Genomic DNA, 20,546 nt, shown 5'->3' on the forward strand with positions numbered 1-20,546 from the left:
TTCTGTCAAAGGAAATTATTTTCTCATCTTTTTATTACGTATTTAAGGAAGGGAGAGACAACATAGCCTTCCCTTCTGTGTTTATTTCTATAGAGAGAAGCACACAATCTCACAGTTTATCCTCCTTGTATGGTCTCAGTGGAAATAACAGAATGCTGAAATCAGGCTGGAAGGGGTACACTGAGCCTGTCCATGTGAACTTTGAACATTACACTTACCTGTAGGTACAGAAGAGCTGACACCTCATTCATCCCTGGAAATATCCCAACCACCTCTCCCTCCCCAGTGACTCGGGGACCCTGTCAGTCACGAGGGTACATCTTTACCTTATAGGACTATAATCACTGTCCAGTAAAAATGAAGTCCAAAGCACCCTAAAAATGGTCTCACTCCCATTGTCCAAATTTTTGAGAAGAGTTCATTCTTGCAGTGCTTGCAAAAGAAAACTTTGGAGATGGTTTTTGAAAAGGCAAAGCTGGCCAGATTTTCAAAAGCAGTCAATCCCCAACAGCTTTCAGTATTCTCAGTGGGAGCTATCGGCTGCTGAGCCCTTTTGAAAACATAGCCATAAATAAAATTAAAACAATTGAATTCAATCTATTCTCTGGCCTGCATTCCTGACAGCTGTGATTAGAGTGTTATCCTTCATGCTTGGGGATCAATGAGCAGCATCCCACCCGAGGACAGCCCAAACATAGATCCTGTGAGACTGAAGGAGAAATTTGCCATCCTCCACAAGAGGCCATCTCTTAGCTGCCCTCTCTGCTGAGTGCCTGGGCTCCACCTGCATAAACCACTGCGTCTGATAGTGGCTCAAGGTTTCTCTTCCTTAAAAAACTGTAGCAAACACACTTGGCTGGGCTGGCAGTGAAATGCTTTGGCATGTTGTATGGACTCCAATTATTTTACAGCTGAAATACCGTATAATCCTTAGTGAGTTTAATTGCATACTGCTAAATTATTGCACAGGGCCACTCCTAAGGGCTGTTTCACATTTAGCTTTTGTGCATGTAGAAAAGCACCGTTTTCTGTACAAAGCTCCAGGATCAAAATGGGAAACCTGAAGAAACAGGGGACCCTCCAGATTTTCAGTGTAGGTTTGCCAGGGTTCATTGTTCAAGTTTCATCTGGCTGGGTTCTATTTGCCTTCTACCTCCTATACTTTCACAAAAAGCCATCTGGGGATTTAAAGCTACCTCCTAACCTCAATACAGTCATTTTCCCTATTGAACACTTCTGAATGCAGCTGGTTGACCCACTTCCCATTTGAAATGATCTTGCTATTAGGTATCACATGAAAGTTGATAGCTCTCCTTGGTAACAGCCATCAGTTTCTCACAATCCTGATGGCTCTAGGAACCATGAAATAAAGAGCTATGTTAATGCCTTGTCATCTTTTGGTCATACCTTTGAATATTAGAGACAGAACAGGTGTGTACCAGTAATAGTTCGACCATCTAAGGCCTTTCTGTCTTGGATTTCTTCTAAGATGTCACTGCTACTTCTTCCATAAAACAAAATACTTTGACAAATAAAAATAACTTAGCATTATCAGTCCAGAAAACACTGTAGGTAAAGCAGCTGCACATGCAATTGAATTCCATTTGAACAGCCCATCAAATAGCCTTCATATTCCTGCAATGATTGTCCCAAAACTCAAGCATAACTGACTCAAGGGGCAGAAGTATGTCCAGAATTACTCCAGAGCAAGGCTTTAACTTGTGCTTCTAAACCCACCAGAAAGCCTTAAAAAACATCACTAATAAATACACAATCTAGCCCTAAATTAAAGACAATACGAAAATGAAACTGTAATTCTACACTGAAATTCTACAAGACACAGATTTTGAAAACAATGCTACAATGAAGTGTTTATTTGACCAGTTGCAAGAAACACAAACATGAATCAGACCTTTGTTTCACACAGTGATAGGAGCAGATACTATCAGTGTTTTTAAAATGTGCCAGAGAATTAAAAGTTCAGTTCCAATATCTGAAGCTTACACAAACTATTCTAAGACTTCTATTAGTATTGAATGGCCAGCAGAAGGAACCAATATGTCACAATATTTAGTAGTGTTTCAGGGACAAAAACTTGATCAAATGTTAAAAAAACCTTTCAAATGTTTGAAAAGTGGAAAATAGCTGCACCAGAATTGCTCTTGTAGCTTCAGTTTTCATGAAGGTATGATGAAAAACATGTTACAAGTCTCACATTGCAGCCATCATAAACTTTATGAAAGAAAAAGATTTTTCTCACAATTGTAGAGGGCATAAAAAATGTGTGTGAGGAGAAATGGCAAGGAAAAATTTTCAATCTGAAATTTGAATATCAGAGTCTCACAACAACACAGCTGTTAGACAAAACACTTGGTTTTGGTACCACTAGTTAAGACAATATATAGTGAACATATATATATGAACGTATATAAGAAAATATATATATTTTGTTCTGCTTTTGCAACAAAACATCATGGCATGGTGACAAAATCAGCTAACAACAACTTTTTTGGAGTGCAGTCTTCCCTTCTGCCTCACCACCTATGAGGCTGGGTTTTTTTCTTTTCTTCCTTGAAGAAGCTGCTATAGAAAGCTTTATTAGAAAAGACCAAAAGGACATGGCCTAAGTTGTAATCCTATGTCTTTTACAAGTAGTCCTGTTAAGTTTTAAAAAACCATACAAGACTCCTCCTCTTCCAGAAACTATAGAGAAGCTCTTCTCTCCTACTGAACTAAGTAAGCAGCTACTTTACTTACAGCACAATGTCCTCTATGTTTCATTTAAAAAACATAAATTAAAAAATGAAGGAAAAGAAGAGGAGAGGAGAGGAGAGGAGAGGAGAGGAGAGGAGAGGAGAGAGAGAGGAGAGGAGAGGAGAGGAGAGGAGAGGAGAGGAGAGGAGAGGAGAGGAGAGGAGAGGAGAGGAGAGGAGAGGAGAAAGACGTAAGATCATCACGTGAAGGACAGGAGAAGAATGAGGCTTGAAGCACCAAACCACAGTGCCTGGAAGGAACTGTAGTTGCATTGCCTAATTAACCATTTTAAAGTATAATTTTATTTTTTTATTATTTCTAAAGAAAACTCTAATTACCATTTTTTCAATCAGTTCAAATTAAATATATTGATTTATAAACTAAGTGCTGTTCCCCTTCTGGCAGAACACTGTGGGAGACTCTTGAAGTACATTACATTTCCTTTCCTTAGGGAATCAATTGTATCATTAAAAAAAGACATAAGTTTAGATGGTATGGTTTATTAATCTGCCTTTAGTAAACCCATGTTACATTTTGTCCCATTTCTCAAGTACTTCTAGTAAAGCTCAAATTATATTTTCTTTCAAAACATGCCCATTGTGGTGAAACCAATTTGTCTGCACTTGCTTGGATCCTTTCTTTCCTGCATTTCACAGAATTGCACAACAGTCAGAGTTGGAAGGGACCTCTGAAGATTATCTTACTCCAATACATTGCTTAAAGCAGAGTAATTTAGAGCAGGTTTTTCATGTGGAGGGTTGAATTTTGAACAGTTATCTTTACCTACAAAGGAACAGCTAGATGCACATAAATACCACTCAATCACCTTTCAGTGATCTCAGTGGAAGAGGAGACGTAGAAGTGATTTATTTTCACTGTTTAAAAGGGCAATATTCCATATTTATTTATATCATTACCTATGCAGAGGAATAAAGTTGGAATATGTCACTGGAAACAAATGAGTCGATGGATCTAAACAAGCTTTATATTTTCACTGCATGGGCATTAGACATTGCAAGAAGCAGTGAATCTAGCACCCTGTATTAACCAGTAAAATTTTATTCTCCTTAAATTCAGGTATACAATGTACAGGTGATATCAATAGCAGGCTGAGTTTCCTTGAATAACCCTGTAAAAACTGAAGTTTATTTATTACAGGAAATAACATGATGTGAAGGAACTCAGAAACACAATTTTCCTCCTAAATTAAGTGTATCATAAAAATCAGCAGATTAGCAAGCAAGTATGGTAATAGTTGCAAAAGCTGAGCAGTTTGATTTGACATTAGCTTTTTAAGCTTGGAGTAGTGCAATTTCAGTCTTGATGGGATGGATGCCCAAAGGAATTTAACAGTAAATTCAGTTTGTTTCTTTAAAATTGCAGACAGGATTGTAGTACGCATCAAATAAAAATTTCTTGGCAACTGGCTTAGCTGCCTGTTGTTTCCAAAGCCAATTTGTGTGAATTTTGTCCCAAATCTGTGCTTCTGTATTGACCTTGAAGATTACTAGCATGAAATTTACCCTACAAATACGCTCAACAGAAGACAAAAAATATACTCTAAGATACAGACGTTTGTCACCAACACAAAGAAAAGGGAAATTTCTTACGTTCAAGTATCTGTATTAAATTAAACCCCAGAAAACTTCTGGATGTTTTTTTCAACCTAAGACTTTTCTGTAACCTTCTAACCTGCTATTATAGTCTTTTACTGAGTACAATATGATAGTAAGTCACCTGCAGTAGCCACAGACTGAAAGAATAATACTTTATCACTCAGCCAGGCAGAACTCCTATTAATTTCAAGTACTGATGAAAAAACCTATAGGAATGAGCCTTTCCATTCAGTTTAATAGGAAAGAAAACTTCATCATCTTTAATGTCAATAAGTAGCTTGGGACTCAATTCAGAAAAGGATTTAATTGTATCCGTATTCAGCGTGCTGAGGCAAGGGCTTAACCTTAATTGTATGCTTAAGTCCCAGTTACACGATTAAACAATGCATGCTGTAGTACAGCCCTAAGAAGAATGCTGCTTTGAGCCAAATTCTTAATAAATAACACAAATAACACCAACAAACAGCAGTCTACCTTGTCTTGTTTTTGGTTTCAAAGGTGTCTTCTGAAAAAGACCACTAATTTTTATTTTGGTGGAGTCTCAGGACCATTAGATACCTTGTTCTGAAAATCCTGGCTCTAATCTGAAGCGTTTGACCTCCAACAGTTAAATTTAAAAAAAACATCCAGCATTTCTAAATCCTGTTTTGATATCTATAAAAAACAATGATGATTTATTCCTTTAGAAAAGATAAGCAGTGATTTCACTCACCTATAACTTTGGAGAAGAGGAATGGAAGCTAGGAGAACTGGCTGATGTTATTGCAATGATTGATCTCAGAGATATCCATCTCTGAGATCAGAGAAGGGCCCTGACAGCTGGAAAAGGAACAATTTTATATCCACCTTCAAAGAAAGAGCAGAAGGATAATCAAGTAATCAGCCTCAGTTTGGTTAGTTGGAAAGTGCTTTTGAAACCCTTTTCTGAGCACAGAAAGAAGGAGGTGATTGTGAGCTGCCAATAGGATTTAGCAAAGGTGAAGACACAGCACCAACCTGATTGCTTTCTGGGAGAAAATTACTAGATTTGTGGACAAGAGGAGACTTGTCAATGATATTTTCCTAAACTTCAGCAAAATACAAGATGGGTATATAACTGGGACGACCAGTTATTTTGTGTTCTTCTACAGTGTTGCACCTAATGCATAAAAAAAGATTTTGGGGTTTTTAAAGTGAATTTTATCATGGAATTCCTAATAAAGAGGTGGGCTCCAACTTCTGAAGTGTTTCTCAGGCATTATGGGGGACTTTTTATGCAAAACTGGGTAAGGAACTAGCAGCAAGAAATACTATTTCATGTTTTGCTATGTTGATGTTTTTATTTATATATGTATATATAGATTTAGTATCCATCAGCAATGTAACATTCTACTTTGTATTTGCCTGTATCATCCTTACACTAAAGACCTTCCTTTTCAAACCATCTTGCTCTAATTCCATAATAACTGAAACAATGGTTTGGAAAGAAATACTTCTTTCTTTTGTTTCAATTACCAGCTGAATTAACAATTTAAATAACTTATTCTGCCACTTTCATTTTTCGAATGAATTAAAGGCAGGATGCAATGCCAGATTCTATTATTCCCAGGGTTTGCTCCGAGTTGGGATATATCCAACAAACAAGTTCTTTTTTTCTATAATGAAAGCTTTCCTTGAGAAATATGTAGAATGAGTTATTCAGTTCCCTGCCAAATAAGAAAGATAAGAATATATATGATGCTGCATCATTTTGGCCAGATCAGCTGGACACTTAATGAAAAGGAGTCAGGGTCTGATCCATCTCTCCCAGAAATGACTGCAAGGCTTTCTTTCCATCAGCTCCAGTAAGACCTGGACCCAACCCCATCTGCATGTTTTCAGGCATGAGACCAATTTTCATTTCCTGACCTGCATTTATTTATTTCCACTGAGACTATTCCTGTTGCTCAGAGAGAGGAATGACTTATCAGAAGATGACAAATATCCAACACCTTTTTCAGTTAATAGTCTGTAGATACAGTAACTTTACTCTATCCATCAAATATTTCTATACACATCTTCAATGTTATAGTGTATTAAACAAGAACAACAAAGAATAATATTAACCACTTTATTACCACAGTTGCATATGCCATATTTGCATGAATATATAATCAGACACATGCATTCATGCACATACACATGAACATTCATCTCTGCTGCAAGCACAAATAAGCCTTTTAATGGCACGAATCAAGAACCTCTACATTGGAAAACTTTGCTTGTGACCACAAAGAATCAAATATTGATTGCTACTGATTGTAAAGCAGAACACTGTAGGTTTCCAGGATCAGTCCCTTAGAACTGCATTCATTTTTCTAAATGAATGTCATAATTTATAAAGACCATGTTTATGTATTTGCTACCTAGCCTGAGGCACTTCATGTAAATATTTCAACTCTTTCAGCTTTAAATTAATTATATTCCAAAACAGTAGAACATGCGGGTGTTATTGTAAGAGTAACTTCACAGAAATCTTTTGTAAGTTCACTGAGACCACACAGTTTCTTTCCCATTCCCAAAACCACCAGTGAAATATTCATTAAACAACTGAAACCACATGGCATGATGTAGGCTGGAATTTTGATCTTTGCTCATTACAGTAGCTTAAATACTCTAAGTAGTATTTGTGTGAAAGCAATATTCTGTAACACAAACCCCACTGAGCAAGTAATACATTGGATATGCAATAGCTTCTATTGCCCATCTCATCAAGCTGATTTGGAATTTATTGGCTGGGTAGAGTGACTCATATGTTTACTGGGCCTGACAGGTGCTGGGCATCTTCCACACTCATTAAAATTAATGACTTCTACAGCAGACAGGGAAGGCTGTATGTCAAAGTAGGTTTCCTACTAGCAGGTAGTCCCAAGTTATCATTTAAGAGAGCATGCAAGTGGTGTCAACTTTCTTTTGCAATCACAAAACCAGTCCATAACCAAACTTGTCCCTTCATTTCAAAAAGAACCCAATTATCTTCACCCGGACTCCTTGGAGTAAGGCAAGAAAAAAAAAAATGCACTGTATACAGTGCTTTCCACATAAAAGCTCTGTTTCTCACCATAAAACTAGTCAAATCCTCACCATAACAGAGGAGTTAACATACTGGAAACAAGCCAATAATTTTATAGAAATATATGCCTTTAAGTTAGCTCGAAATCAGTATTCTCACAATAGCCGCAGTTTTGGCATCATTTCTATCCCAACAAGCCACAGCTGCTGAACTGGACTTCTGACTTCATGTTAGATAAGTATTGAGAAGTTTTAGGCACTGGTGCCAGAGCTGGTCCTTTGATATCAACACAGCAGACTACAGTTGCTGATCAGCTACACCCACAAAACATATGCCTTTAAATTACACTACTTAGCTAAAAAATATTCAGGAGAGAACTTCACAGAGATTATGCCATGACATTAGACTGTCAACCAAGATATGATGAGACTGAGACCTCACAGGCATCTGTGTATTCATACAGAACCAAGTAATTAGGCCTGAATGTTTAACTACAGAGAAACCTCTACTTTGATGAAGGTCCAGATGCTAGATCTGCACTATTAATATGACAAAGTCCTGTACCCTGGCTTCCACCCAACAAGACAGAAGTTCAGAGCCAGAGACCTCACAGAAACCTGTGCCTGAATATTAACCTGCCATGCAAAAATTCCTGAGCTAATGGCATTGCAATGATTATAACATACAGCCATCTGAGGGAGGAAAAAGAAAAGATGAAACCCCCTAAAAATTGGGCAGAAGAACAATTGAGGTCTTACATACTCATCACTTTTAATGTCTCATTTTTCAGGATCTTCCAAAACCAAATGTAGTGGTACATTTTCACAATTATATTAAACAGAACAGATCATTGAAAGAATTAGCCTTTTCCCTCTTCAGCAGCTGTTACACAAAAATTTCTTGCCCTTATTTTCTTACTATTATCTCAAGACATTGAGCTGCAAAACAGTGAGCAACACACCTTCCAAACCCACACTAATGTGTTATTCGCTGGAAAGAATTGAGGGAAACCAAAAAAGGGATTGCAAGTATTAGTAAGCAAAATGTTGACTGATGGAAAACTGCTCACAAGTATGGAGCATATTTCAGTAATTTGGAGAGACATGGTAGTTAGTACATTACAGGATGAATGCATTTATTAGAAGTTTACCTTAATCAACCCAAATTAAATGTTTTACCATATGAATAACTGCTCCATATGAGTAACTTTTGAATGTCAAATGCCAAAGTATTTTGGTTTTCTATTAAGTTTAGGAAAGAGATGACTCTCAGAAACTTTTCCAAAAAATTACCCAAGAACTAAAATACCTTTTTTTCAACATTACTTCAGATTTAAATATTGTCATTTTTTAAAAATTTTTTTGTTTTCTGTTTTGCAGCTTGCAGTTCAAAATGATCACATCAGTTTCCAAAATAGAGTATTGTCTCCTGCTGGGACATTGGAGAAATTCTGCACGTAGATGCCTGAAAAAACTGAAGCAATTTTTTCCTGAGTGATATTTTTCCATCTGTATTGGCAAAAAAAATATTAGAGAAAAAAATATTCCAGGAAAGCCTTTCCTATCCTGATGTTTAAATGGAGTTATTCACATTTCTATAGTGCTGCATCTTTCCATGGTTCCTCGTTTTCATTGTTTTCTTTTACCTTAGATTCAGTTCTAATTTGTAATGCTGTGATTTCTCTCATTTAAGCAAGCTAATCATCTCTCACTGTCTCAAGACTACAGAATTCTACTACTCTACAACATCAATTTCTGACTTGTTTCCAGATTTCACTTACTTTCTGATTGACTGCTTTATCTGTTTTTTGATCCCACACTATGCAAGTGTAAGCTTAGAGAGCTATTTAATGTGTAAGGGAAAATACAGTGCCATGTCAGTGTCCCTGCTGATGGATGAGAGCCAAAGCCCATTAAAGCCATACAGAATCTTTCAGTTGTCTTTTGTGGAGTTTGGTTGGGCCCAAGAGGTGAAAGGGAAAGCCACTGGGATGAAAGGTTCACTGGAAACACTTCACAGTCTTGATGGAAATAGGCAGACAAAGGGGATAGTTAAGTTCTTTCATAAGATGCAAGGCTAAATTTATTGCACCAAACCTGGAAACTGGAGCATTCTCCACTTCAGATACTGGTTCTCAATGTCTAAACAAAGCAAGATGCTTCTTTCTACCTGGAAATTGGGCATGGTTTTGGAATGTTTTGACTTTGTAGGCATATGTGGCAGGCAGGGAATAAGCAATGGCTAACCAAGCCTAATGGATAAAATCTAGAGACAAGTGCTCAGAAAATAGACATCAATCAGCATTTTACAAGAGGGGACTGGGGGAAAAATGCTTGTTCTTAGACTTGAAACAGCTAAACACACTTTCATCTAAATACATTCCAATTATTACTTTTCCATTTATACTGGAAATGCCATCAAAGCCGCTCAACTGTCTTACTGCAACAAGGCTGAAGATGCCATCTACCTATGCAATTAGAATCACAACAAGAAAAGCTGTTTTCTTTATTATTCGCAAACTACTGCAATTCTAGGCCATTGCTAAGAGAATTCCTCTGGTGATTATCTTACTAGTCACTCATTACTTTACAAATCAGATCCTGAACCACCTGTCAGACATATTCCTATGCAAATTTCTTTACAGAAATATCTTTGCAGAGCTAGCAAAGTGATGATCACAAATGGCACTGCAGGGATGCATAACAAGAACCCCCTAGCAAGCAAGTTATAAGGCTGATTAAGTGTCTTTTGCAAACTATCCATCAGAGACAGACAAAAAGATTTCCTCAATGTAACAATGCAAGAATCAAATATAAATAAAAAGAGTAAGTTGTATCTTACTTCATTTGAGTTTTCAGTTGCCATTTTCTTATTTGTCAGTTTCTTCTGTAGCAGTTTGGTTTCATACTCAGGTCTGGGATGCTCCTGAAAAAAGGAAAAGAAGACAAGCAAAAGACTGACATTAAAATAAATATAATGAAAACTAATCTGATGACTTATTCATGACCCAAGCCATCAAGATGATTCAACAACCCAGCGCCTTTCAGGCTAGAGGGATCACTGCTGAGTGGTATGGGAAAAGTATGGGCAAAGAGGATTTAGGGATTGCACAGGACTTATTATGGGATGCTTAGGGAAAGAACCAAAGATGAGGAAGGAGGTAAAGTCACCTGAGGAGAAACAAGTGTGTAAAAATAGAGTGATAAGGGGATGAAAAGGGCTACTCACATGCAAATAGCTTGCTGGTCTGCAAGGGTGTTTGACCACCAGCAAACAAGTGCAGCTTTGCAGGCTTGTAGCTCTGGGCACCAGCAGCTGGGAACACTGGGGCCCAGAGGCTGCTGCTGGGCAGGCTGAACGGGCCCAGCTGCTGGAGGGATCCACATTATACAAACGTGTAATTACATATTCTCTATAGCAGAGAATATCAGAATTTAGTAGTTTTTAAAGTTTTGTTGATTTTCATTAATTTATATCACCTTTCCTTGGGTAAGGTTCAGAGGTTACATGGAAGAAACACCTTTAAACTTAAATAAGAAAAGCATAAAGACATCAGACACCTATGGCTAGGTGAGATGAGAGAGCCTGATGAAAGTAGGCAAATGAGATAAATGAGGCTGTAAGATCATGAGGAGACCTAATTACACTGTGGAAGCACCTGCAGAGCTGAATCATCTTTCTTCCTTTTTTTCTTATTTTCTTCTGAACAAAGAATTATGGGATACCAGGGGCAGCTGCCAGGGGTCAGAGTAACTTTTTAAAATTGGTTTGGAAGGAAACAGAGTGAGAAAACCTAATGCCATTGCACTATAATTTACTTTTTTTCCATTGACAGGTTTTTTTGACTTCATATATTTTCCAAATTTAGTCAAGTTATGTTTAGTTTTTCTAGTAAGACATTTCCATGTCCTCAGAAGTGAGGGGTGGTTCCAGATGACTGGAATCTTGCCAGTATGACATCCATCTACAAGAAGGGCTGGAAGGAGGATATGGGGAGCTACAGCCCTGTCAGCGTAACTTTGGTGCTGGAGAAGATTGTGGAGTGTTTCATCCTGAGTGCTCTCACATGGCATGTGCAGGACAGTACATGGAAGTCAGGTCCTGCTTGACCAACTTGATCTCCTTCTATAACCAGGTGTCCAGCCTAGTGGATGTGGGAAAGGCTGTGGATGTCATCTACCTGGACTTAAGTAAAGCCTTTAAGATTGTCTCTCACAGAATTCTCCTAGAGAATCTGGTGGGTCACAGCTTAGACATGTGTACCCTTTGCTGCTTAAAAAACTGGAGGAGCCCAGAAAGCTGTGGTGAACAGAGTGAAATCCAGTGAGTGGCCAGGCACAAGTGGTGTCCCCCAAGACTCAGTTTTGGGACAAGTATTGTTTAATATCTTTATCAGTGATCTGAATGAGGGGATTGAGTGCATCCTGAGTAATCCTGCAGATTACACCAAATTGGGTGGCAGTGTTGATCTGCCTGAGGGTAGGAAGGAAGGCTCTGCAGAGGGACCTGCATAGGCTGAATTGATGAGCCAAGGCCAGTTGTATGATGTTTAACAAGGCCAAGTGCTGGGTCCTCCACTTGGGTCACAACAATCCCAGGCAATGCTACAGACTGTGGAACAGTGGCTGGAAAGCTGTTTAGCAGGACCTGGGGGTGCTGGTTGACAGCTGAACATGAGCAAGCAGTATGTCCAGGTGGCCAAGGAATCCAACAGCATCCTGGCTTGCATCAGAAATAGTGTGGCCAATAGGGCCATGAGGGTAATTGTGCCCCTGTACTCAGCACTGGTGAGACCACACCTTGAGTACTGTGTTCAGTTCTGGGCTTGCCACCACAAGAAGGACACTGAGGTGCAGGAGCAAGTCCAAAGGAGGGCAGAAAAGCTGGTGAAAGGTCTAGAGCACGAGCTGTATGAGGAGCAGCTGAGGAAACTGGAATTGTTTAATCTGGAGTGGAGAAGGCTGAGCAGTGACCCTAGTGCTCTCTACAACTACCTGAAAGGAAGTGGTAGAAAGGTGGGTGCCTGTCTCTTTTCCCAAGTAATCAGCAACAGGGTGAGAGGAAATGGTCTCGGGTTGTGCTAGGGGAAGTTTAGCTTGGATATTAGGGAAAGGTTCTTTAGTTCAAGCATTGGAACAAGCTGTTGAGGGAAGTGGAAGTCAACAGTTCCAGAGGTGTTTAAAAAACCTGTACATGTAGCACTTCAGGACATGGTTTATTTGGCATGGTGATGTTAGTTTGACAGTTGGACTTGATGATCTTAGAGGTCTTTTTCAACCTGAAAAAATCTATGATTTTAGCTGCATTTCATACACCAACATCTAGACTGGAAAATTAGTTGATTTGTCCTCAACAAATCTGCCAAGTCATTTTACCCCACAGCACCTCCCGTAATGCACGTATCTACATCTTTTTATGAGCATATTGCCTGACACTATTCTTTACAGCACTGATTTAGAGATACTTGATCCTGACTGTATATACATGGATGTAAAGGAACAACCCTCTTCTGCTATTAAAAAAAAAACATGATTCAGAACCACTTCTTTGTCTGAGAGTGGGAAGAGTTCTCCACTTAGGACAATAAGCTAGAAATAGTTCTTATGACTTGAAGAAGGCGAACTGTCCATGTAGGGATAAATATGAATCCCATGATGCTGGAAGTTTGCCAGTACAGCTGCCAGACCCTTATTGAAAACTATGTGAGCCAAGGTACTCTGAGGCCAAATGAGTGCTCAGAGTAGAAAACGATAATTCCCATCCTGAAAAAAAAGAGCCAAATCATGAAATTTTCACTCAGACAAAACTCATATTGATGTCAATGAGAATTTTCCCTGAGAATGGTCTCCAGGATTTGCCTCAAACAAATAATGTGTGTATCCACTTTACATTGCAACTTAAAGCTGTGTAGGTAATGATCCAGTTCAACATGAATATATTAAGAGAACTGATCTCTCCTTAATTTCTCTTTGATTTTGAAAGAAAGCACTAATGGAATTTTAAAAAGCATGAGAAACACATCAGGGTTGCTGAAAAAAAATATAACCTTAGATATTATCCCGGAGTAACAGGCAAAAGGAGTAATCAGAAAAAATAAGCCAACACACTGCTTCATTTTTACACTATGAAAATTCAAAGAAACATTGAACATTCATTGACCACTCTTATCCTGATATACCAATCATAAACAGAGCAGCAAAGCAGTGCACACTGATAGGCAGGAAGGTGTCCACAAATAAGAACTGGAATGATCCAATTGCTGCCCTAAATCAAGATGGAAACTTGGAATGAATACAACAGAGAGCCCAGATGTTTTCTGCTGCAGGAGGGCTAATTATTACAAAGCAAGGAACAAAATCCTCTATTTCTTATGATGATAGCACAGTGGGGAAGAGAGGGAGAAGGTCTAGGAGATTATTATTCACACCAATGATATGCTCTAGACTCTCCAAGTAATAGGATGCTCAGACAAGCAAAAGTACTTTTATATCTCAGCCCATATGAAGGGATCTTTAGTAGTTGTTCACAGTATTTGTAGTCCAGAACATTTGCACAATAGATTTGATTTATGTAAAATGAAAACAAAAGCCAACATTATTACAAGTTCAGGAATTCTAAGTGACAAAAGCCACTGTACAAGTACATAGGAGCACAGCCATCAAAGGTATTGCAAAGCCACATAAAACTGAAGTAGTCAAAAGACTCCAGAAGGTATATTATGGAAATGTATCTGCCAGTAAATAGATAGAATGCCTTTGTTTGCTCCCAGTTACGGACTAGAACTTCTATCACTACCACTATGACAGAATGGATTATTTCTCCCTTGGGCAAAGTTTGAGGGGTTTGGGGTTTGTTTGGTTGGTTGGTTGGGTTTTTTTGGTTTTGTTTTGTGTCTGCTAATGTGTAACAGTGACAACACTTGGCTGTGAAGGCAATCTTTAAGGGTGCATGGCTATGGAAATTTTTCACTGTCAATATTTAAGACTGAGTGTACTTTAGATGTATTACAGATTTGTAGGTCATGCAAAAAAATACAATAAGCACTGCAAAATCTTTTATTTTTATCTAACAAAGCTGCTTCATCAATCATAACAATGAGGTATCAAGATAAAATATACTATGAACTGGTGAGGTTAATTTTCTCCAACTAGGACAAGGTATTTTTATCCTAAGCAAGATCAAAATCATAAGACAGTGGGTCTTGAACTTGTCATTGGTCCAGGGAAGTTACATTTTGCACATTATGCACCGCAGTGATTCCAAAAACCTTAGACACAGGGTTTAAAGATAAGATCACTGATGCATGGAAAAGGTGAACATTTTGTGAATTCATCCTATTACAGTTTGTCAGAGGTCATAGTTTTAAGTGAGACAATTGAGTGGGAAAGTAGCTGCCAAAGTTGAATGCTAGATCAAATTTACTATCACATGGACAAAACTACTGCAAATATTAATTTCCAGTCTTACTCTTGCCAGACAAACAAGTGAATATAAGGTAAGAATGTTTCTGCATACCAGATCTCCAAGTCTCTATCAGTCTCTCCCATTTTAATAAGAATACCTCATAAATAGCCCAGTTTTTCCACCACACATAAAACTTTCTTCCGGATAGTTTCAGATTGGATTTCTGTTTTTGAAATAGTATTTTCTCAGCGCTGTCTATTTATAATACTTCTAGAATGTTTATTTGCCTGGAGCTTTCTTCCTTTAAACCTCTGTGCATGTGAGACCCATGGCTTACAGGCAACCTTGCACAACAGGTAAAAGCAATGTGACTCTATATAGCATTTTAAGGCGTACTTCCTAAAAGATAAAAAAGGCTTTTGAATATTAGAATTATCTGATTCCAGACAATGCATATTCTGACCAACCATTTTCCAAATCTTTATGAATTTTTCAAGTTGAACCATAGTCCAGATTAGATCATCGGCCACTCTCCACTGTGCAGAAATACAGACTGTCTTTGACCTTAAATGTTTTTTCAGTCTTTAGTAATTTGTTTCAGCTGTACCAATGTCTCTTTTAATTGTTTCATGTAAATATCCTGATGACTGTAGTGAGGATGGAGAGAAAAGTTTTGAGACAACACAAAATATTGTAGCTACACATCCCCTTCCACCATGACTGAGCATTTTTTTCCCAAGAGGATTTAGCTGTGAACACAAAATTGTTATATTAAGAGTCTGGTTTTCAGTTGTCCACATTTTAAGCAAAGAAGTCTTATACTGCCTGTTTTTTAATCACATTAGCATTAGTATCACAGTAGCATTACTCTGTGCCTTGGTTTAGTGGTCAGGTTGGAAGTTAGAACTAGAACAGGTTTACTGGAACAGGGAAGAGATGATGAATAGCACCTGGAATGAAAAATAAATATACAAGTATCTTCAGAACCCAGACTCTATGATTGCTGATTTAAATGTCTGAAGATCCCTTGAGATAGAGCCAACTCAGGAAAAGGGGCCGTGGCTATTCCAAGCACCTGATGGATGTGCATGTGGAGAGCTATTAAAAAAGAACAGGATCCTCTCTTTAAGACACCTCTTCTAGGCTATCTTATAGGTACCAGTCAGCCTTGGTCCCTTCAAACCATGATATGGGTACTATTAGAACTTCAGAAAAAGAGTTTGCTCCTATAATTTGCAAGGTGGACAAAAAGCTGTGATTTTAGTGAAAATTTTATAACTAAGTATTCACAAAAGTTAAATTCAATATAATTCTAACAATGCACTTCTCAGCTCTTCAGCTTTCATGGTTGCTTTACTCCCTGTTTTGGTTTTCTACCTTTCCCTTTTTTTAAGGAAATTGATAACAATAAATAATCCCATCTAGTCTTAAAAATGTTAAACTCTCTGTCCTTTATCTTCTTGCTCTCTTAAGTGATTCTTTACATTCTGCTGCTAGTTCCTTCTGGTCTAATCTGATCAGGCATAGTTTTCCATTTTGCAGCATAATTTTCAGCACTTTCAAAGACCACCACCACTGAGATACGGTACCAGTATGTGTCTTATAGACAAATTTATTCCCATCTTTTTGAATTGAATACATAAACAGTGAACAAAATCTGATCTAACCTTTGCATTTTTGCTGAATTACCAAGAGCTGACTGGAGATTTTATGGTGTGTGGCCTTTTTCTTAAAAGATCAGGTCAAGAGACGTCTATTTTGTGCATTTTTCTTCAAGAAAGAGATTAGTAAGGAGATGATTTAAGCTAGGCACTAGGAAAGCTTATTAGCAATATGGGTAAGTAAGTACTAGAATAAGTTGCCTAGGGAGGAAGTGAAATATTCAATGATGTTTGGGTTTGGGTTTTTTAAGAACGAAGAAGACAGACATGTTTTCATAACGAGTTAAGTAGAGCTGATCCCACCATGCACAAGGGAAGACGCTCAAGGGCTCAGGATGTTGCACTTAGGGAATTACAGTTGCAGCATGGACCTGGATGCAAATATTATTTATTCTACCCTGACTTGTTACAACCAGAATCTCAGAGAATTTTTGTTATACATAATGAAGTAGCATCTATATGACACTGTATTTCTTCTGTATTGTTCCATTATTGCACTCTGCACAATGGCATATGGGCACTCTCAGCAAAGAATGATCTGCTGTTATCTTGTGATCCCTTTCAACATGAATTATTAAAATTTTAGTGCCAAGCAGGTGAAGATTTCTTCAATGATATATTAATACTCAAAATTCTAACAGCTACTGTCTTTTAGAAAAACATAGCCATAACCTGCACGGGGATGGAGAACACTCATGAAAAATCTAAATATCAATGCACAACTTCAAATATAGAAAATTTGATACAGTAAATTAGGACAGGGGAAGGAAACTTACTTCTTCTTCCTCCAGTCCAGTTAGATCCCAGAAGTAACCCAGTCTCATCTGCAAACGTTTCCACTGTTCAAGGAACATAGTAGCTTTAAAAAAAATCAAACATTTTTAGAGTTATAAATCCTATGCACTATGTTGAATATTTACATTACTTATAAGCTCCAACTGATATTTGAATCCCATTATATTAAGCCCTTTATAAACAGAAACAATCTCAGGCCCAATTTTGAAGAAAGAATACAAGCAAAACATGGAAGCAGTAGTTCCTGCCTTTTTACAAATAAAATACAGAAAGATGGATTGCCCAAAGGCACCTGTGAATTCTTATCAGAGACTAGAATTGAGCCCACATATGCTGATATCCAATCCAAAAACATAATCTCTGTTAATAGACCATTAGTCATTCATTAATACAAAGCATATAATGAAACAAAATCTTGCTCTAAATATCAATTTATAACACTTGGACTGGCCAAACAGGTTTTGCTATTTCAGTGTTTGTAATCAGTCAGAAACATGTGAAAAAGGTGTTGCCTCCTACTGAAATAAATCATTGCTACCTGTACGTAAAATAAGGCCTTCAGTAATATATAGAAAGTAGTGGTTTTGAAATATATTACAATGGTACAGTTGAATATTTTCATCCTGTATACACACAGTAATTTTGCCCTAAATGACTGGCCAGTAGTTCAGTCTTCTGCTTTTCCTATTTCACAAATATGAAGGAACAGATGATGCACTGCTGTCTCATATTTACAGTTTATTGACTTGCCTCTCATAATAGCCATTTCCTCTAGATAGTCCTTTGCCTAGCTGTTCAGGATTGACCGACTAATAAATGCATTAGAAACAGCACTTCTTACTCTTGACTTGTGGACACCTATTTTAAAATAACTATATCAATACTAAGCCTGTACATACCAACTACAAAATCCCACAATACCAATAAAAGCTATACCTATAAAAACAACTATGGGTACTCTTTTCCATTTTCTAATGCTTCAATTCACCTTTTCAGTAGGTGAAAATCTTTTTAGAACACTGCAGTATTTACTCTGAACATCTTGCAGATAGATCCACAAGACACACAATACTGGAGAATCAGATTCAGCTTCCTTTGTCTGCATCTACACTTGGTGTAAGCTGGAAGATAACACTGGGAAAAATCAGACTACTATTAAAATAGCCTGACTCTTAGAAGGCAAAATCTACTACAACATCTAGATGAAAATAAATATTTTCAGCACAGGTAACTATTTTCTGCACAAGTAGCTTCCCATAATGCAAGAAAGAAACATTTAAACACAGGACTGGCAGTACACTAAAAGTGAATTCAAAACTTCAGTAATTAAGTTGCTATTTCTGCTCCCTTCTTACAGACATACAAAAGTTATATTTAGCATGTTTTGAAAACTGAAGGGGTTTTAGATACCTTAAATACAAAAAACATTTGGTTATTTTATAGGGTGCTATTACTCATTCCATTTTTTCCTGTTATTCAAAAAGTCAGTGCCACATTTAGCTCTGTAAGAACATATTTGGCTAAGCTGTTCTGAAATCAGCAAGTTTGCACTGACTTACTCTAGCAGAAAAACAGTCACGATATTTTCAACTCTACTTCTAATAAACACATCTGACAGCTGAAATCACAGCAATGGTGGTATGCACATTAGCTAGGCATTAGTTGTGTTTTGTAAATATGGTCATTTGCAAACAGTGTTGCTGGAATGACAGAGATGCTCAGCAAGTAAAAAAATTATTCATTTTGAGATCTTAAACACAGTAAGTCATCTGCCTCTTACAGAAGGTCAAGGCAAGCAGGATGAAAGGCTTCCTGTGCCCAATTCTATCATGAAATGAAGTCATCTGAAACTACCATACTTTGCTCTTTCAGGTGTAAAGTTCTAAGTCATAAGACATGCTGGTTTCCACATCATTATATATGCATTCTACAGCCACGTATTTGGGAACATTTACTCAAAATACTGAGAGGCAAGCTGATTAGGTGTGTGAATGAGAGCTGTCATTCAGCAGAATGACATCTAGATATAACCCCTACAGTCCTAGTAGTAAGGCAGCAAAATTTGATGTAATCTAATACATAATGGGCAAGCTGGGCAAAGTTAGTAAAGGATACTTTATTTCACTTTGCTGTTCTTTGTATATGACCACTGTATTTTCTTGCAATGACAACCTCAGCTATCATGGGCCTGAGAACAGACTTTTCCAATCTGTGGGAAATATTTTTTGGAGGGGAACTACAGCCCAGAAAGAATTTTGTTATTCTTCCATGTCTTTTTTTAAAAGCGATGCATAAGGAACTTTTTGTTCCCTTACAGATTCTACTAATTTATCTTAGGACAAGGATATATCAACATTTTGCTTTGCACCATGCATTGCTGATTCTAAAATATAATTATTTTGGACGAGGCTTCATGGAAATGATCATTTGCATGGATGTATGTTTACAGTACAGATTCTCTGTCAGGAAGATACTATTTGCCTATGGAAGAATTTGTGACTCTTTAATCATATACATGCTGTCTAAAGAGCTACACTGAAATTTGGACAGGGCAGGGCATTGCCTGAGTCATGGCACCAGGTAAACTGTGACACCTTATCTGCAAGTCTACTCTGTAACTGGTGGCAGTCTGAAGTAGGAAAATTGAGACAGTCTATAAATTCATAATTTTTTTGCCATTTTTCTCTGTCATAGCACTTACATATTCTCCACCTTCTGCTGAAGGGTTTCCAGGAACTGGTCAACAAAAAATTCTCACTTCCATGATCTGTTCTGTCTGCAAGTTCCTTAAAAATGTTATGCTATCCACACTCAGCAGCAAGCTACCAATCAATCATTTCTAAAACAAGTTGTAAAACTTAATAAGGTTGCAAAGTATAACACACTGATTGCTGAGGGATGGCTATGATCCAATAATATATTTGTTCAATTTCATATTAAGACTGAAAATTTCATTTTGAGGAAAAAGAATAGTGGAATAAAAATATCATTTTACAGTAGCAATAACACCTTTCATTTTCACAATAAACAAGATCTAGAGTGAATGAAGGCATAACACCAGTAATAATACATGAAAGCACAGTAAACACACTTTTCAGGCCAAAGCTGAAGCCAGAAACAAGAATAATACTATAATGCATTCGTTATTATTTATGAAGTGTTTTGACATCCTCAGTGAGTCAGGATGTATTTGGCATTAGAGAAAAACAAGCTTGTTTAAATGAAATATTTTAGAACATATTATAATTAAAACAGTAATAGTCCCATTGTTCTTGGAATCCCATA

The 20,546-nt window shown here is 37.4% G+C and overlaps 1 protein-coding gene across 1 annotated transcript in view; it reads right to left on the minus strand.

Annotated features, from left to right (window-relative positions):
- Window positions 1-20,546, minus strand: part of ANO2 (anoctamin 2) — a 154,925-nt gene that overhangs the window by 63,425 nt on the left and 70,954 nt on the right. The window contains exons 13-14 of the mRNA XM_030459281.1: window positions 17,243-17,325; window positions 10,243-10,326 (exon numbers count right to left, since the gene is read on the minus strand). Coding sequence (XP_030315141.1) covers window positions 10,243-10,326; window positions 17,243-17,325 — 167 coding nt within the window. The remainder of the gene's footprint in view (window positions 1-10,242; window positions 10,327-17,242; window positions 17,326-20,546) is intronic.

This window comes from Calypte anna, chromosome 1, assembly GCF_003957555.1.
Source record: "Calypte anna isolate BGI_N300 chromosome 1, bCalAnn1_v1.p, whole genome shotgun sequence".
Classification (NCBI taxonomy): Eukaryota; Metazoa; Chordata; class Aves; order Apodiformes; family Trochilidae; genus Calypte; species Calypte anna.